Source organism: Arachis ipaensis, chromosome B10, assembly GCF_000816755.2.
Source record: "Arachis ipaensis cultivar K30076 chromosome B10, Araip1.1, whole genome shotgun sequence".
Classification (NCBI taxonomy): domain Eukaryota; kingdom Viridiplantae; phylum Streptophyta; class Magnoliopsida; order Fabales; family Fabaceae; genus Arachis; species Arachis ipaensis.
In genome coordinates, this window is record NC_029794.2 from 5,037,666 (window position 1) to 5,053,264 (window position 15,599).

The window sequence follows — 15,599 nt, forward strand, 5'->3', positions numbered from 1 at the left end:
AAGAAAAATGTTATTGATAATCTAAAAAATCATAAAATTGATTCTTGAAGCAAGAAAAAGCAGTGAAAAACACAAAGCTTGCGGAAAAAAAAAAGAAAAAAAGAAAAAGAAAAAGCAAGCAGAAAAAGCCAATAACCCTTTAAACTAAAAGGCAAAGGGTAAAAAAAGGATCCAAGACTTTGAGCATTAATGGATAGGAGGGCCCTAAGGAATAAAATCCTGGCCTAAGCGGCTAAATCAAGCTGTCCCTAACCATGTGCTTGTGGCGTGAAGGTGTCAAGTGAAAAGCTTGAGACTGAGCGGTTAAAGTCGTGGTCCAAAGCAAAAAGAGTGTGCTTAAGAACTTTGGGCACCTCTAACTGGGAACTTTAGCAAAGCTGAGTCACAATCTGAAAAGGTTCACCCAGTTATGTGTTTGTGGCATTTATGTATCCGGTGGTAATACTGGAAAACAAAATGCTTAGGGTCACAGCCAAGACTCATAAAGTAGCTGTGTTCAAGAATCAACAGACTGAACTAGGAAAATCAATACACTATCTGAATTCTGAGTTCCTATGGATGCCAATCATTCTGAACTTCAAAGGATAAAAAGAGATGCCAAAACTGTTCAGGATTGCAGTTATAAACCCCACTATAAGAGAAAACATGGGCTTAATCGAACTCTCATTCTCATGCAAATTCACATCCTAAGCTTATATTAGTTTTGGTTGCTTGAGGACAAGCAACAGTTTAAGTTTGGTGTTGTGATGCGTGAGCATCTTGTCTATCTTTTTCTAGTGAATTTGCATCTAATTTGTTGAGTTTAATTAAGAATTAATTATATTTTAGCCACTATAGATGCTATTTTGAGTTTTGTGCAATACTGTTTATTTTAGGTAGCATTTGGCGGAATTTGATGGAGTTTCTACAGAGAAAGAGAAGAAGCCAAGGAGATGACCAGCGAATACCGACGCGGACGCATGGCTCACGCGACCGCGCGGAATGGAGGAAATCGCAATGACGCGATCGCGTGGTCTGGAATCTGCACAAATGACGCGAACGCGTGGACGACGCGGACGCGTGGACGACGCGGACGCGTCACATGAGCGATCTGGATAATTGACAGAAAATGTTGGGGGCGATTTCTGGGCTGTTGTGACCCAGTTCTTAGCCCAAAAATCACAGATTAGAAGCTGTAGAATGGACAGAACAAGTGGTCCCCACCCATCAACTGAAGATCTGTTAATTAATTCAAATTTAAATTCAAATCTTAAATTAGGAAAAGATATTATTTTAAGTTTAATTTTAAATATTAGATTTTAAATTTATTAGGATTAGTTATAAAAAGGGATCTGATGCCATCAGATTGGAACGCGGTACATTTTTACCTGAATCCTTATTTTCTCTTTTCCATGAGCAACTAAACCTCCATTGTTAAGGTTAGGAGCTCTGTCTTTTGTATGGATAAATAATATTATTTTTCTATTTTAATTCATGTTTTGATTTATATTTCAATAATTATTTTCGTTCTTTATTTTATGAATTTGGGTGGAATGGAAGTATGACCCATGTTCTATTTGAGTTCTTGTAAAACTTGGAAAAGCTCTTTACTTGAACAATAGCTTAAAAACATATTATCCTGAATTTCTAATTGTTTGTATTTAACGGGATACGTGACATATAATCCCTTTATCTTTGAATAATTAGGATTCTTGTGGCATATAAATTAGGATTCGATCATCACCCTCTAATTGGAATTAATTGACCAAGGAATTGGCAGTTGATGAATTTTAGAGGAGACTAGGAAGGTCTAAGGAATTAGGGTCTAGTCATAAATAGTTTGCCATGAATTAAATCTTGCATAATTAAAATAGTTAATAAGAAAAGTCAATCCAGAAAATAGATAACTCTGAAGCCTTAACTGCCTTCTCCATATATTATTCCCAACTTAATTACTTGCCCTTCTTCAATATTTTTTATATTGTTTAATCTCTTTTATACTGCATCTCAACACCAATTTTTGTTTGTCTAACTAAGCCTATCAAACACTATTGTTGCTTAGTCCATCAATCCTCGTGGGATCGACCCTTACTCACGTAAGGTATTACTTGGTACGACCCGGTGCACTTGCCGGTAAGTAAGTGTTGTTGTAAAAATACCGCACCAGGCAGGGGGATCCTTTATCTCCTTATTTGTTTATAATAGCAGCCGAGGTTTTCACGGTTCTTATGAATGAGGCTCAAACAAATGGGGTTATATCTGGATTCAAAGTCACACCCAATGCCCCTACCTCACTCACCTCCTATTTGTAGATAACTGTATTATTTTAGCTGAGGCAAAGGAAGAGGAGATATACAAGATCATTTTGATTCTAAATGAATACACTGAAGCATTAGGTCAACGTATTAATTTAGAAAAATCAAGTATAATTTTTGGAGAGCAGGTGTCGATACAAGTAAAAGTGAATATTGAAGAAATACTTGGTATAGCTGCGTGGGATAATCCAGGAAAGTATCTTGGTTTACCAGTACAATGGGAAAGATCCAAGAATAAAGCATTGGCATGGATAGAAGAACGAGTGATGAGTAAGTTGGAAGGATGGAAAGAGAAGCTATTAAATCAAGCAGGGAAGGAGGTATTGATTAAAGCAGTAGTCCAAGCAATTCCAACATACGCGATGAATGTGGTTAAATTTCCCAAGAACTTTTGTCAGAGTTTAAGCGCCAAAGTGGCAAAGTTTTGGTGGGCAGCACCTGGCAAAGAACGCAGAATACATTGGAAGAGTTGGGTTAAGATAACTATGAGTAAAAAAGATGGAGGTTTGGGTTTCAAAGATTTTCATGTTCAGAATTTAGCTCACTTGGCCAAGCAAGCATGGAGGATTGTAGAGAATCCAAAGTCTCTGTGGGTTAAATTTGTGAAAGCAATATACTTTCTAGATTGCTCTTTAAGAGGCCCGAAGGAATACAAAAGCATCCTGGATATGGAGTAGTATTCTAGAGGGGAGGGACTTTCTGAGGAAGAACGGTAGATGGAATATTGGGAATGGAAGGAAAGTAAAGGTGTGGGAAGATAATTGGATTATAGGTTCCAAGAAAATTCAAAAGGAACAACATAGGGAGGTGCAACTTGTTAGTGAACTGATTGATCTAGGGAAGGGGTGAAATTCTAGGAAGATCAATTCTATCTTCAGTTCAGAGTTAAAAGATAAGATTATTAAAACTCCTATTAGCTTATTAGATAGGGAGAATTGGTTGGTGTGGCCATATACTTTAGATGGATCCTACTCTATTAAGTCAGGCTATTACGTGGCAAAGAAGGAACAAATGGAATTGAAGGGGGGAGAAGCGTCCAGAAGCAGTGACCTAAAGGAGTTATGGGCAGAAATTTGGAAGATTAAAGTTTCTCAAAAAATAAAGACATTTGTGTGGAAAGCTGCACATAATATCATTCCAGTGAATGAGAACCTGTTCAAGAGGAGAATCGCTAAGAGCCCTACGTGTCAAATTTGTAACTTAGAAATTGAAAGCACAGAGCATGCTATTCTGTTGTGTCCCTGGACGAGGGCTGCCTGGTTCGGTGCCCAGTGCCAGAAATGCCCAACTACAGATACAGTTTCATCATATGGAAAGTGGGTTTTGGAATGTATAAAGGAAATCAAACGAAGCGTAAAAACATGGCAAGATGTTTTGATTAGCAGGATAGCCTATCTTAGCTGGAAAATATGGAAGACTAGAAATCAAGTAGTGTTTCAGAAAATAGGGATTAATCCAGCCAGCACAATTCACAAAGCAAAAATGGCAGAGATACATTTTATAGAAGCAACACAGGATAAGCAGACAGAAAATCAACAACTAGTAAAAAGAAGAGATAGAACCATTACCTGGAGACCTCCCCCAAAGCCTTGGGTAAAGGCAAATATTGATGCATCCTTTAAAGCAACAACTGGGACAGGAGCCACTGCAGTGACGATCAGAGATAGCACAAGAAATCTTGTATTTGGGGCAACAACAAAAATTATGGCGTGTTCTAGTCTAGCAGCAGAAGCTTTAGCAATCAGGCATGTCATTATTCTATAAAAAAATATGGAGATAAAGAAGGTGTTAATAGAATCAGATAATTTAATGCTAGTGCAGACGTTAAAATAAAAATGTAGAATAGGTGAAATTGATCCCATTTTATTAGATATTTTTAAAGTCACAGGCGGGAAACTGAATTTGGTTTCACATGGACTCCAAGAGAAGAAAATCGGCTAACTCACAAGGTTGCAGCATTGGAGGCTATGGGAGCACTGGAGAGATCGTGGATCATCAGACTGCCTTCAGAGATAATTGTACAAATACGCAAAGATGCACCCTGCAAGTTGAAACAGCATAATCGTAATGGAGGAGCATCCACGATAGAAGTGTAGCGATGGCAGGAGAAGAAAGAAGATAGCAAAACGCGGAATCGGAATATCGACACAGCAGTTTATAAAGCGCGGGTATCAAAATAACTTCCGATGGAAGGCGACGATAGTTTTTGGCAAGCTCACGTTGCAAGAGGCTCTGGCGACGTCTTGTAGAGGTCTTGCGTGGTGTTGTCATTAGGAGTGGTTCTTTATTGTGGAGCCAGATAACCCATCAACCACCATTACCTAGTGGCTGCGGCGGTTACCTGAATTAGAGATGAAACGTGAACGAGTTGGCTATTTTGAATTTTGAATGTGCTACGAAATTTGATTCATCAAAAAGATTAAAGGAAAAAAGTGAAAGTTGGTTTTACATAGGAAAAACCATATTGGATTCAGGTTTTGGATGGGTTATCTTGTTGGGCTCATAGCCCATGACCAAAAAAAAAAAATGGCTGGCTCAGCTCTACACCCATCGTATACTCATACATGCCTTGCAAAAGAACTACCATCAACCGTCTTTATCATGTCCTTTCAGGTACTTTTTTGCTATTATAATAATTTTAATCATTGATTTTAATTAATATATATAGTATATATATTTTATATAATTAAGATTAATAGTTAAAATTATTAGAACACCAATCTGGTACAGTTAAAATTCTTCCAATATCATAACATTAGATATTTTATTTATTATAATAATAATATTATATTTCCCGTACTTAGTACCATCAAAATTTAATAGCTTCTCAGCCAATCATCTTGAGATCATACCATTTGACACATGTCTTACATTCTTAAATTAGTTGACCTACCAATGCCAGATTTAACATAGGACACAGAAACTAACAATGAAATCAATGATTTGAAAAAATAAAATAAAATAGTTGAGTACAAAAACATTAAAGCTTAGGCCTAAAGAGTTTTTTTTGGGTCTGATGCTTATGACCAATCCTTACCAACAACATTGCCTAAATCTTAGGCCCAATGGACCGAGGTTTAGAAGGTTTTTGTGCTTTCTTTACTAGTTTTTATTTTAAGAAATCTTTTCTCCACAACTATTCATTAAATTATCCAAGTGAGAAAGAACCAGAACATGTGGGAAAATTAGGGTGTACATGGGACGGACCACATCGGATTTGGCTTAATTCAGACTCGATCTAAAATATAGAACGGACCTAATTTTTAAACTCTAACCTGATCTTAGACCCGATGAAACCTACGCACCTTCGGACTGGGTAAAAACCAGGTGAAAACCGGGTCTTTAGCATGTAAAAATCACATAATCTCCAACTATTATTTCACAATTCACATAGTAAAAGTCACTTAAAAAAATATAACAAGAACCAACAATTCTCTAAAATTAAAACATAACCATAACCAATACTAATATTGTCTAATAACACCAAATATTTAAATCAATACAAATAACATAATATTATGCATTAGTCTAAAGTCTTATGCATTTTAAACATAAAACATTAACTTATAATCTTATAATGACTAATAACACAAAATATTAAGGTTTATAATATTTAAATTCTACATAAGAATAACCATCATCCATCACTAATAACACAAAATATTAATTGTGTATGATGATCGAGCCACTGGACTGAGTTCGGATGATCCGAACTATGGTTCAGATCCGACCCGAAATAATGATCGGGTCTATTTTTGAGAACCTTACTCAGTCCTAGACCCAATAAAATTACACTAAATTAGCCTCTAAAATATTTGGAACTGGGCCGAGTCTACGAGTCGGATCGAACCATGTACACCCCTAGGAAAGTTAAGTAAGAAAGGAAAGAGATAATAAGAAGGTTCACCATTAATTCTAACCATGTCAAAAGTAGTATTCTTCGCTTCAAAAACATATGCTGATATTTAAAGCTTTTTCTTCCCATGATTCTTTTTTCTCTTTTTGTATTATTGTAATTTTTTTTATTTGTCCCATTTTAAAGCATTTAATCAAATTTTGCTCCGTTTCAAGATTTTTTGGCCTCGTATATCACCATATTTAATTATTCATAATAATCAAAGTCGTCTTCCAATGATAACTAATGAGTATTGAAATCATGTTATGCTATTTAAATAATAGTGAAGATTTTGATATAGTTATTTTATGAGTTAAATCTCAAAGTGGTCCTTAAAATTGTACTCGAGTCTTATAGTAGTCTTTAAACTTAAAAGTTACTCATATTCATCCCTGAAATTATACTTCGGGACTCAAACTCGTCCTTCCGGCACATTCCATCTATCTGGCGCTACCGGAAAGTTGAGTTGGCTTCCTTCGTGACATGTTGGCCAAGAAACGGCTAGCTGACGTGGTAGAGAAACTTTTCTTATTCAATTTGGTCCATCAATTTAAATTAAAAACCTTAATCCCTAATCTTGAAGAACCATCTCCACAGTGCTCACACTCTTCTCTTCGCTTCTCTTCTGTTCTCTTTTTTTGTCTTCTCCATCTTCAAAACCAAACCGTTATGGCCAGCGCGAGCAACGCGGTTGGGAGCTCGAACAACCACGATCATTTTCCCCTTAAACTTGAAGGAAGTTGCAGAGACATTTTTCAAGCCTGGCTTCATCCTGACACAAGAGTCTGAGTGATTGGAAATGAATTTGGTTGTCCAAGATAAGCAGATCCTGGTGCACACTCACAAGCTTGTCAATGCTAATCTTGAGCTCTTGCTCTGGATCAACTGAGCTCTCTGATTTTTCCAGCAAGTGAAATACACAGCATGCCTCCACTATGATATGATCTGCGTATACAGTAGGTGCATCATATAAGTTTGCCACATAGGTTTCAGTAACCATCTTTTCATTCTGTTGTCATCACAAATTTCCCTAAATAAATCTTTCACGTTTAGATTAGTATCCTTAAGATACATTGCTGCCCATGCTTTCTTATACTGCTCTCCTTGTATTGTTTTTGGATTAAACACACCAAGTGAAAACATCTGTGCCTTGTAATATCTATGAAACTCCGGCTTTTAATAATCATTATACTGCAGTTGACCCATGGTGTACCTTCTTCAGACTAAAATCTATCACTACCACAATGCTTTTATTTATTCAAGCACCAGTTATCTGTTTATATAATTTGAGTATTAGAAGTGAATTTTCATGTTGAACTTAAAAGTTTCCCGTGTATTATGTAGGTGATTGATAAAGTGGTTCCTGCATTAGTTCACCTTGCCGAAATTACAACTCTTGGTGACCACAAAAATCTTGGTGATTTCATTGTTGGTGTTCGTCAGGATTGCATCCAGTCACAGGGTCAGGAAGAAGCTCAATTAGTGATCGCACTAGTGAACAAATTGAGGACCTATTAAATTCAAAGCAAATGTTAAAATGGAAAAAGAATATGTCCAAGGAAGATCTACATATTAAGCAGGCTGTAGCTCTGGTGGTCAAGTTTGAAGGAAATTCTCTGTTCTCATCTGAAAATATTTCTGGAGCTGCATCAAAATACTCAGAAGCATTGTCATTGTGTCCAATGAGATTCAAGAAGGAGAGAGTTGTTCTATATAGTAATCAAGCTCAATGCCATCTTTTGCTGCAGCAACCTTTGGCTGCCATACGTGATACCTTTGTCTTCTACTTTACTGGTAGTTGCTATATCTGATTGTAATGAATATTTCTATATTGGTTGAAATTTTAAAATGAACCCTCCTCTGATTGATAGAGAACCATTTTGTTGCTGGAGTTCTATTTTCTGTTTTCGTTTTGTTTTGTTAAAAGTGATGATGTGAAAAATTTGTGGTCTGTTTGATTTGAGGAAACCAATTCTATTTTTATACACTGTTATCAATTTTGTTTAGCTAGAATTCTTTCATTTGCAAGATCTTTTATAGGATAATTCTAGGATTGTTTCTTTTAAGAATATAATGGTTTGGAGAATTCCTTATCACTTGAACTGGTGGATTGCTTTTCTTTTTCTCTTTTGGTGATGGGCTGTCAAGCTTCCCTTTTCATTTTTTCTTGTTGAATTAATTGTGTTTTTTCTAGCATTTTGATAAAGGGTTCCTGTGAGAATTGAGAAACTTTGCAAAAGATAATAGAAGAGATAAAATACCGTTTGTTGTATAATATGTTTATACCCAAATATGTGCCCCGGAGATAATTTTCTTATGGTATTGTGTTTACAAACATTGCTTATACTCCTACCTTTTCCATAGCTATATAATACCGTAGTAGAATACTAGCATTCTAATTATGCTATACACTATAATAATCATTAATTAAATAAAATTCAATATTCTTGCTATAAGTGTGTTGTAAGATTGTGGACATGGTAGCATTCAGTGAACGTTCAACTGTTCAAGTTCTTAACTCAAACTCGAGTCTCAAATTTAGTTTATTAATTCTATAAAAAATGTAGAAGGTATTGAGATTTTAGACTAAAACATGACTGAAATCAGGATTGTTTAATTCTAATATAATTTAGTGGCTCAAGTTCATAACCACCAAGGTGGTTCTTAATATTGTGGGTTTATTTTTCCTATTTATGATTATATAAGTACATTGTGCCATTTTATATTGCTTGAAAACTGGAACTAACTTGCATTTGCATTTTCAGCTCTTGCCGCTGAAGTTACTGTAGTCCCTTCGTCTCGATTAATGACTCTAATTGGTCAGGCTTTGAAGTGGCAGCAGCATCAAGGTAATCACCCAGTAATATGTTGATGTCACTTTGAAGTGTGCATTTGTATCCAATTCACTATTTGCAATTTCGTTTTTGTTTCAATTCAGTGCAGGACATCAACTATTCTACTTTTCTTCAACTCATTGATGCGGTGTTTTCTTTTGGGATCTTTCAGGGTTATTACCTCCTGGAACACAATTTTATTTGTTCCGTGGAACAGCTGCTATGAAACAAGATGTAGATGACATGTACCCGACAAATCTCTCACACACAATAAAGGCATGGTTAATATATATGGCAATAATGCTTTCAATCAAATGAACCTGATCTCTCACAGAGACAAAATAAAGTTTCAGATCATGCTGAGCGATTAGTCAAGAAAGAGATGCGTGCTACTTGGTTATTTTGAGAGGCAGCTATTAAATATGGGGGTGTCCATCGTGGGTTGTTCGAGCTCCCAGTTGTGTTGCTCGTGCTTGCTCGCGCTTGCTCGCGCTGGCCATAACCGTCTGGCTTTGAAGATGGAGAAGATAAGAGAAGAGAACCGAAGAGAAGAGAAGAGTGTGAGCACTGTGGAGATGATTCTTCAAAATTGGGGAATTGAGGGACTAAATTGAATCAGAAAAATTTTTCTGCCACGTCAGCAAGTCGTTTCTTTGCTAACGTGTCACGAAGGAGGCCAACTCAGTTTTTCAGTAGCGCAAGATGGACGGAATGTGCCGGAAGGACGACTCTGAATCCCAAAGTACAACTTCAGGAATAAATATAAGTAACTTTTAAATTTAGGGACTATTATAAAGTTAGAGTGCAACTTCAAAAATCACTTTAAGATTTAACTCTTATTTTATTTTTATATCAAATTAATATTTAAAAATTATTCGATAATAATTTATTTAAATTTATCAAATTATTTAATAATTTTAAATATCAACTTCGTATAGAAATAACTAGGTGTGAATTTAATACTCTCTCAATTTTGATTTTGATAAGCAATAATATTAACTCTCGTCCTTGTAGGTTTAAGTAGCAACATTGTATTGAACTTTGTTCCTTGTTCCTCGTCACAACTAATAATCTATCTAATAATAATATAAGAGAAAAACCAAACATGATTACATTTGACACCATACAATACAATCATACAACGTGAGAAGAGTTACTACTTATGACATGTTGCAGAGATACCATCATTCTGTGAATCTGTCACAATCTTCTGATGTGGCGGGTGGTGGACCCCAAAATCCACCATTTCAATACACAAATTTTCTTTCTCCAAATACACTGCTCCTTTGCTTTCGAACAAGTGAAAAAAGAGAGAGCAAAACATAGTTCATGACATACTCTCATATACACACACACAAACAGACACAAATTTTCTCTCTCTGTATGTATATGCGAGTGTGCTTTATGCTTTGGTTGGACCATGTTAGGGCTTTCCAACTCTTCTTATCTTCGTTTCTAAGTACCCTTAGACTCCCATTTTCACTTTCCACTCACCATGCCTAGTACCTACCATTAAACAACAAAAAAGCTTCTTTTTTTTGGGGCTGCAGCTCATTTTTGGTTTGTATAGCTCTTCACTGAAAAGGGTTTGTTTCCTTTCTCAGAACTACCTCAGGTTCTCCACAAAGTTTCTACCTTTGTCTTGTTCAGTGGTGTTAGTTCAACTTGGTGTGTGTCTTTGGAGTTCATTGTTGCAGTGGAGGCCTCAGTTTTGGAAACTTTACCCTTTGAAGAAATGGGATGTACAAATTTGGTGTTGCATGTTCGACTCTTTGTTACTCTGATGGTGATTCTTGCTGGAACTTTCTGTGCAGTTGGTGACACTGACGTAGTTGATGGTAGATACTTTCCCTTTCCATAGTTTTATTTCTATTTTTGAAATAAGAAATAGGAGAAATAATCTGTTGTTTCCCTTTGAAAAAAAAAAAAGGAAGACGACAAAACTCATTTAACTTTCAAGTGTTATTTGTTTTGCTTTATTGCACTATATTATCATGAAAGAGTTGATGATAACTTGTTTGCAATTTGAAAGATGATGGTTATAAATTTAATTGGGAAGCTCACCTAATTAAGTAACAAGTATCATGTAAGTGCAGAATTTGTCTAAACTCTAAACTCAATATGTTCTATGGTCACAGTTGCAGCAATCAGTAGTCTATATGTTGCTCTTGGCTCACCACCTCTTCTAGGGTGGAAGCCTGTGGGAGGAGATCCATGTTTTGAAATGTGGCAAGGTGTTGGCTGTGTATTTTCCAACATCACTTCCATGTATGTGAAGTTCTCTTTTTAAACTATTTTTGGTTAATATTGTGTTATTGTTTGCATGCTCTATATAATTGGTTGGAAATGATAATGTTATTATTTTCAATGTTTCATTAGTTGTTTGATTGATAGAGCTTAATTAAGTGCAATAAGACTAAGTAAAACTTGTATTTTGGGTTGACAGAAGACTTGATGGCCTGAATTTGGGTGGAGAGCTTGGTAGTAATTTGAATTTTCCATCCATCTTAGAAATGTAAGTGTTGTTTCAATTTCAATATTGTGTTTACTGATGAGTGACACATTAATCGTGGTTCTGTTTGATTAATCGAGAGAGTTTAGTACCTCTTAAGCACCAATTGTGTAATTGTTTGAACTAGAAATGAAGCTTTCTGTTTCTTGTGCAGTGATCTTAGCAACAACCACATTGGAGGGCCCATTCCATTCACTTTGCCCCCTACTCTTACGAGCTTGTATGTTATCTTTTTCACATCTGAATTTTTTATTTTTTATTTATTTATTTTTTTTTATCATGGACATAGTAATTAGTCATCTTTTTGCCATATGCATATCTAGAAATGTACTTAAAGCAGTTTTTCTTTCGTTCTGATATTTTAGGTCTCTCTCAGGAAACCAGTTAAATGGAAGCATTCCAGATGCTTTATCATTACTAACTCAATTGTCACACTTGTGAGTTCATGAGTTATCTCATCCCGAGATGCCATATTCATTTGTTAATTTTTCCCTCCATACTGTATTTCTTCATTTCGAAGGAGAATTTACTTTCTTGATATCAGTAAGCAATAACCTTTTAACTGGATAAATCTAAAGTGTACTTTGTATTGGAGTTTGATTTCTATGTAAGAAGATTGTGTTGAATCATATTGGTATTCAGTATTGAAAATCATGTGCTATGCTTCAGGGATTTGTCAAATAACAACTTGAGTGGTCAGCTGCCTTCCTCAACAGGGACTTTATCATCCCTTACTACATTGTGAGTAAATTTTATTGCGTATAGTTTGCTTTCTATCGGATGAGGATGCTTTCTTCATTACTTATGTATTTACCTACAGATACTTGCAGAACAATCAACTCTCTGGGACCCTTTATGTTTTGCAGGACCTGCCTCTTCAGGATCTGTAGAATTCTTTCTACCTATATCTTTCTTACAAAACATATAAATAAATATTATCAATACTTTGCAATCAGTGCATAGGAAGTACAAAGTATACTTTTTGGTTGACCTTGTGAATTTATTATGTAGGAATATTGAGAATAACTCCTTCTCCGGGCCAATTCCGCCAAAACTGCTGAGTGTCCCTATTTTCAGGTGAGGAATTCTTTGAACTTCGATAAGTTCAATTTCCATTTGAAGTCCATTTTAAGCCAGATATCCTGTGGGAGGATTTCATATTGTATTTTTATTCCAGTATAAGAAGCAGAAAGAAAAAATTGAAATACTGCACTAGGAAATGCCATTTCGTTATATTTTTCTATACTTAACTCCTTTGTATATGGCCTTAGGCTAAGTGAATTCATAACCTTATTCATAGATATTCATTCATGTTAACATGGTGGCATGTTCCTTGCAGAAAAGATGGAAATCCATTTAATACTAGTGTTATTCCATCACCTGCTGCAGCCCCATCACCTGCAGCTATGGCTCCATCCCCTGGGAAATCACCATGGAGAGTAGCAAATAGTCCTTCTTCCCCAACTGCATCAATGCTTGCAAGTGCTAGGAAGTCATTTATAGCTAAGAATATCATTTGGATTGCTGGTGCTGGTCTTTTGATATTTATTTTGTTAGGCGTTTGTATTTTTATGCTGTGGTGCTTTAAACGAAGGCCAGAGAAGAAAAATGCCAAGAAGCAAAATGTTAGTGTCTTCGAAAGTCCTTTACATAAACCTACTTGCAGTGACACTTCCTTTGAAGCAACCAATCAGGAGGTGAAAGGTAAACATATTTCATCCGTTTCGATTAAAGTAAATCTGTGTTACCTTGGTCTAGTTCTTTCTTTCCTCTTTTTCATTCTGTTTTGAAGTAATCTCTTAATACTGTTTTGCAATGGCAAATGCAGCAGTTGAGAAACCATCACTTGTATCTGAAGTGCTAAATAGAAAAACAAATTTGATTCCAAAGGTTCAGGATGAACAAGGAAAATATGTGAAAACAGCATCTGCAACTTCACAATACAATCATGGTTCTGAGTTAATCAACACTAGTGAGGCTTCCAAACTTTCACACCTCCAGCCACCACCGCGTCCTTACCCAATGACACAAAGTCAGAAGTTGATCCTCAATCCAGCTATACCTGCCAAAGGGTCTGAAATAAATGACAAAACATGTTCCCTTGAAGTTTATTCTATTGCATCACTTCAACAATATACCAATAGCTTTTCCCAAGAAAATTTTATTGGGGAAGGCACCTTAGGGCCTGTTTATAGGGCTGAGTTCCCTGATGGAAAGGTAACAAGATTCTTGTGTTCTTAATTTGCTGATGATGAATTGTTTTCGATTAATATTTTAACTTACAAAAGCATAAACCTGGTGCTTCACATACTTATATCTTTCAAATAATCTTTATAGATATTGGCTGTGAGGAAATTAGATGCCACTGCTTCTATGGAGCAGAACCATGAACAATTTCTCCAATTAGTGTCCAACATCTCAAAAATTCAGCACCCTAATATTGTGAAGTTTACGGGCTACTGTACCGAGTATAGCCAACGGCTGCTTGTGTACGAGTATTGCAGTAATGGAACCCTGCATGATGCACTGCATGGCGATAGTGAATGCCGTATTAGACTAACATGGAATGCTCGAATTCAGGTGGCTCTTGGAGCTGCAAGAGCTTTAGAGTGAGTTCAGCAACCAACCAATCATCATAATCTAATTTTTTCCTTACCATCTATATAAACTCAATTACTTATAATTTTGGTGAGAGGTTGTTCAACATTTTGATGTAAACTTAATATTCATCCACATAAAGCAGTTATATCTTTTAGATGCCAACACTAGGTGAAGGCATTGGTTTTCTTTACTGCCTTAACTTGAATCTCCATGACTAGGTATATGCATGAGAACTTTCGGCCACCTATTGTGCACCGAAATTTTAAGTCTGCCAATGTACTCCTAAATGACAACCTTGAAGTGTGCATCTCTGATTGTGGATTAGGTCCTTTGCTATCTTCTGGCTCTGCTGGTCAGGTATATATTAAGCTTTTATTTCACCACCTATAAATTTTCAACCAATATGTTGTTTGAGCTCATAAGAATATGTCTAGTATCTTAAGGCTTCTTAATTATGTTTTGAACATTGTTAGCATACTATTGAGCATTTTGGAATAAATAAGCCTTAAAGAACATGGTATTCTTATGCAAAATGTATAATGGCAAAAGTAATGTTTACAGATGTAAGCCATAAACATTTCTCACTAGCATTGGTGCATGTATCTCAGTTATCAGGACGACTCCTCACGGCTTATGGTTACAGTGCTCCAGAATTTGAGTTCGGAAGCTATACACATCAAAGTGATGTATTCAGTTTTGGAGTGGTAATGTTGGAACTTCTCACGGGACGAAAATCCCACGACAGGTTAGCTACCTGTAAAATGTTGATAGCAGATGAACAAAATGCTTATCTAAAAAAAAAATTGCATTTGGCTAAGTCACCAAACATATTTTAGGTCACTTCCGCGAGGGGAGCAAATATTGGTGAGATGGGCAGTCCCTCAACTCCATGACATTGATGCATTGTCGAAAATGGTTGACCCCAGCTTAAATGGAGCCTATCCTATGAAGTCCTTGTCGCGTTTTGCAGATATTGTTTCTTCATGCGTCCAGGTAATTTTCTGCAACATGCACTATGTACACACACATGCATGCACACACTTTTGCTTTGGTGTAATTGGAATATATGGTATATGCAACTAAGACTTGAAGTGTCACCAGTTATATTGATGTGATTGCTAAAAGAGCTTTCTTGTGCCTAGAATTTTATTTAATCTTTTCTCATTTTGATTATACTATTCTTGTTCCATCAGCATGAACCTGAATTCAGGCCAGCAATGTCTGAAGTTGTTCAAGATCTTCTAAGGATGATGTAAGATGCATGATGGATTTCATTAGCTAGGATGTGGACTCAAACACAGGTTGCCTCCCAAATTTCTGGGTTACTCCATTCTTTCTTTATTAATTTTGGTGTGGAGATGTTGATTGTATTCTGCATAGCAATGTAGTTATCAGTGACATACATTCAAGTGGATTATGTTGTCCCCTTGTCTCGTATTTGATGTTGTGTTGTAAGGACGATT

At 36.0% G+C, this 15,599-nt stretch overlaps 2 protein-coding genes across 4 annotated transcripts; both read left to right on the top strand.

The window, feature by feature from the left end:
- LOC110268204 lies at positions 6,763-9,842 on the top strand. 2 transcript variants are annotated; one of them, XM_021114102.1, is made up of 4 exons: positions 6,763-7,341; positions 7,534-7,983; positions 8,955-9,038; positions 9,196-9,842. In XM_021114102.1, exons 2-4 carry the CDS (start codon positions 7,719-7,721, stop codon positions 9,339-9,341), a joined length of 495 nt encoding a protein of 164 aa, XP_020969761.1. In that variant the 5' UTR covers positions 6,763-7,341; positions 7,534-7,718; the 3' UTR covers positions 9,342-9,842. The 2 variants fall into 2 exon arrangements, with proteins under 2 accessions (XP_020969761.1, XP_020969760.1); XM_021114101.1 differs by having other exon boundaries at positions 6,763-7,145.
- On the top strand, positions 10,274-15,552 carry LOC107622380 (protein STRUBBELIG-RECEPTOR FAMILY 3). 2 transcript variants are annotated; one of them, XM_021114012.1, is made up of 15 exons: positions 10,274-10,861; positions 11,162-11,291; positions 11,470-11,538; positions 11,690-11,755; positions 11,901-11,972; positions 12,205-12,276; positions 12,356-12,421; positions 12,547-12,612; positions 12,875-13,239; positions 13,364-13,752; positions 13,873-14,144; positions 14,355-14,493; positions 14,745-14,881; positions 14,973-15,129; positions 15,330-15,552. In XM_021114012.1, the coding sequence occupies exons 1-15, from the start codon at positions 10,759-10,761 to the stop codon at positions 15,390-15,392; spliced, it is 2,166 nt and encodes a 721-aa protein (XP_020969671.1). In that variant the 5' UTR covers positions 10,274-10,758; the 3' UTR covers positions 15,393-15,552. The 2 variants fall into 2 exon arrangements, with proteins under 2 accessions (XP_020969671.1, XP_020969672.1); XM_021114013.1 differs by having other exon boundaries at positions 10,276-10,861; positions 13,367-13,752.

Coding starts and splice junctions, on each gene's coding strand:
- LOC110268204 (XM_021114102.1), top strand. CDS start 7,719: ATGTTAAAATGGAAAAAGAATATGTCCAAGGAAGATCTACATATTAAG. Junction 7,984..8,954: donor CTTTGTCTTCTACTTTACTG/GTAGTTGCTATA, acceptor TTGCATTTTCAG/CTCTTGCCGCTGAAGTTACT. Junction 9,039..9,195: donor GAAGTGGCAGCAGCATCAAG/GTAATCACCCAG, acceptor GGGATCTTTCAG/GGTTATTACCTCCTGGAACA.
- LOC107622380 (XM_021114012.1), top strand. CDS start 10,759: ATGGGATGTACAAATTTGGTGTTGCATGTTCGACTCTTTGTTACTCTG. Junction 11,539..11,689: donor TTTCCATCCATCTTAGAAAT/GTAAGTGTTGTT, acceptor TTTCTTGTGCAG/TGATCTTAGCAACAACCACA. Junction 12,613..12,874: donor CTGAGTGTCCCTATTTTCAG/GTGAGGAATTCT, acceptor TGTTCCTTGCAG/AAAAGATGGAAATCCATTTA.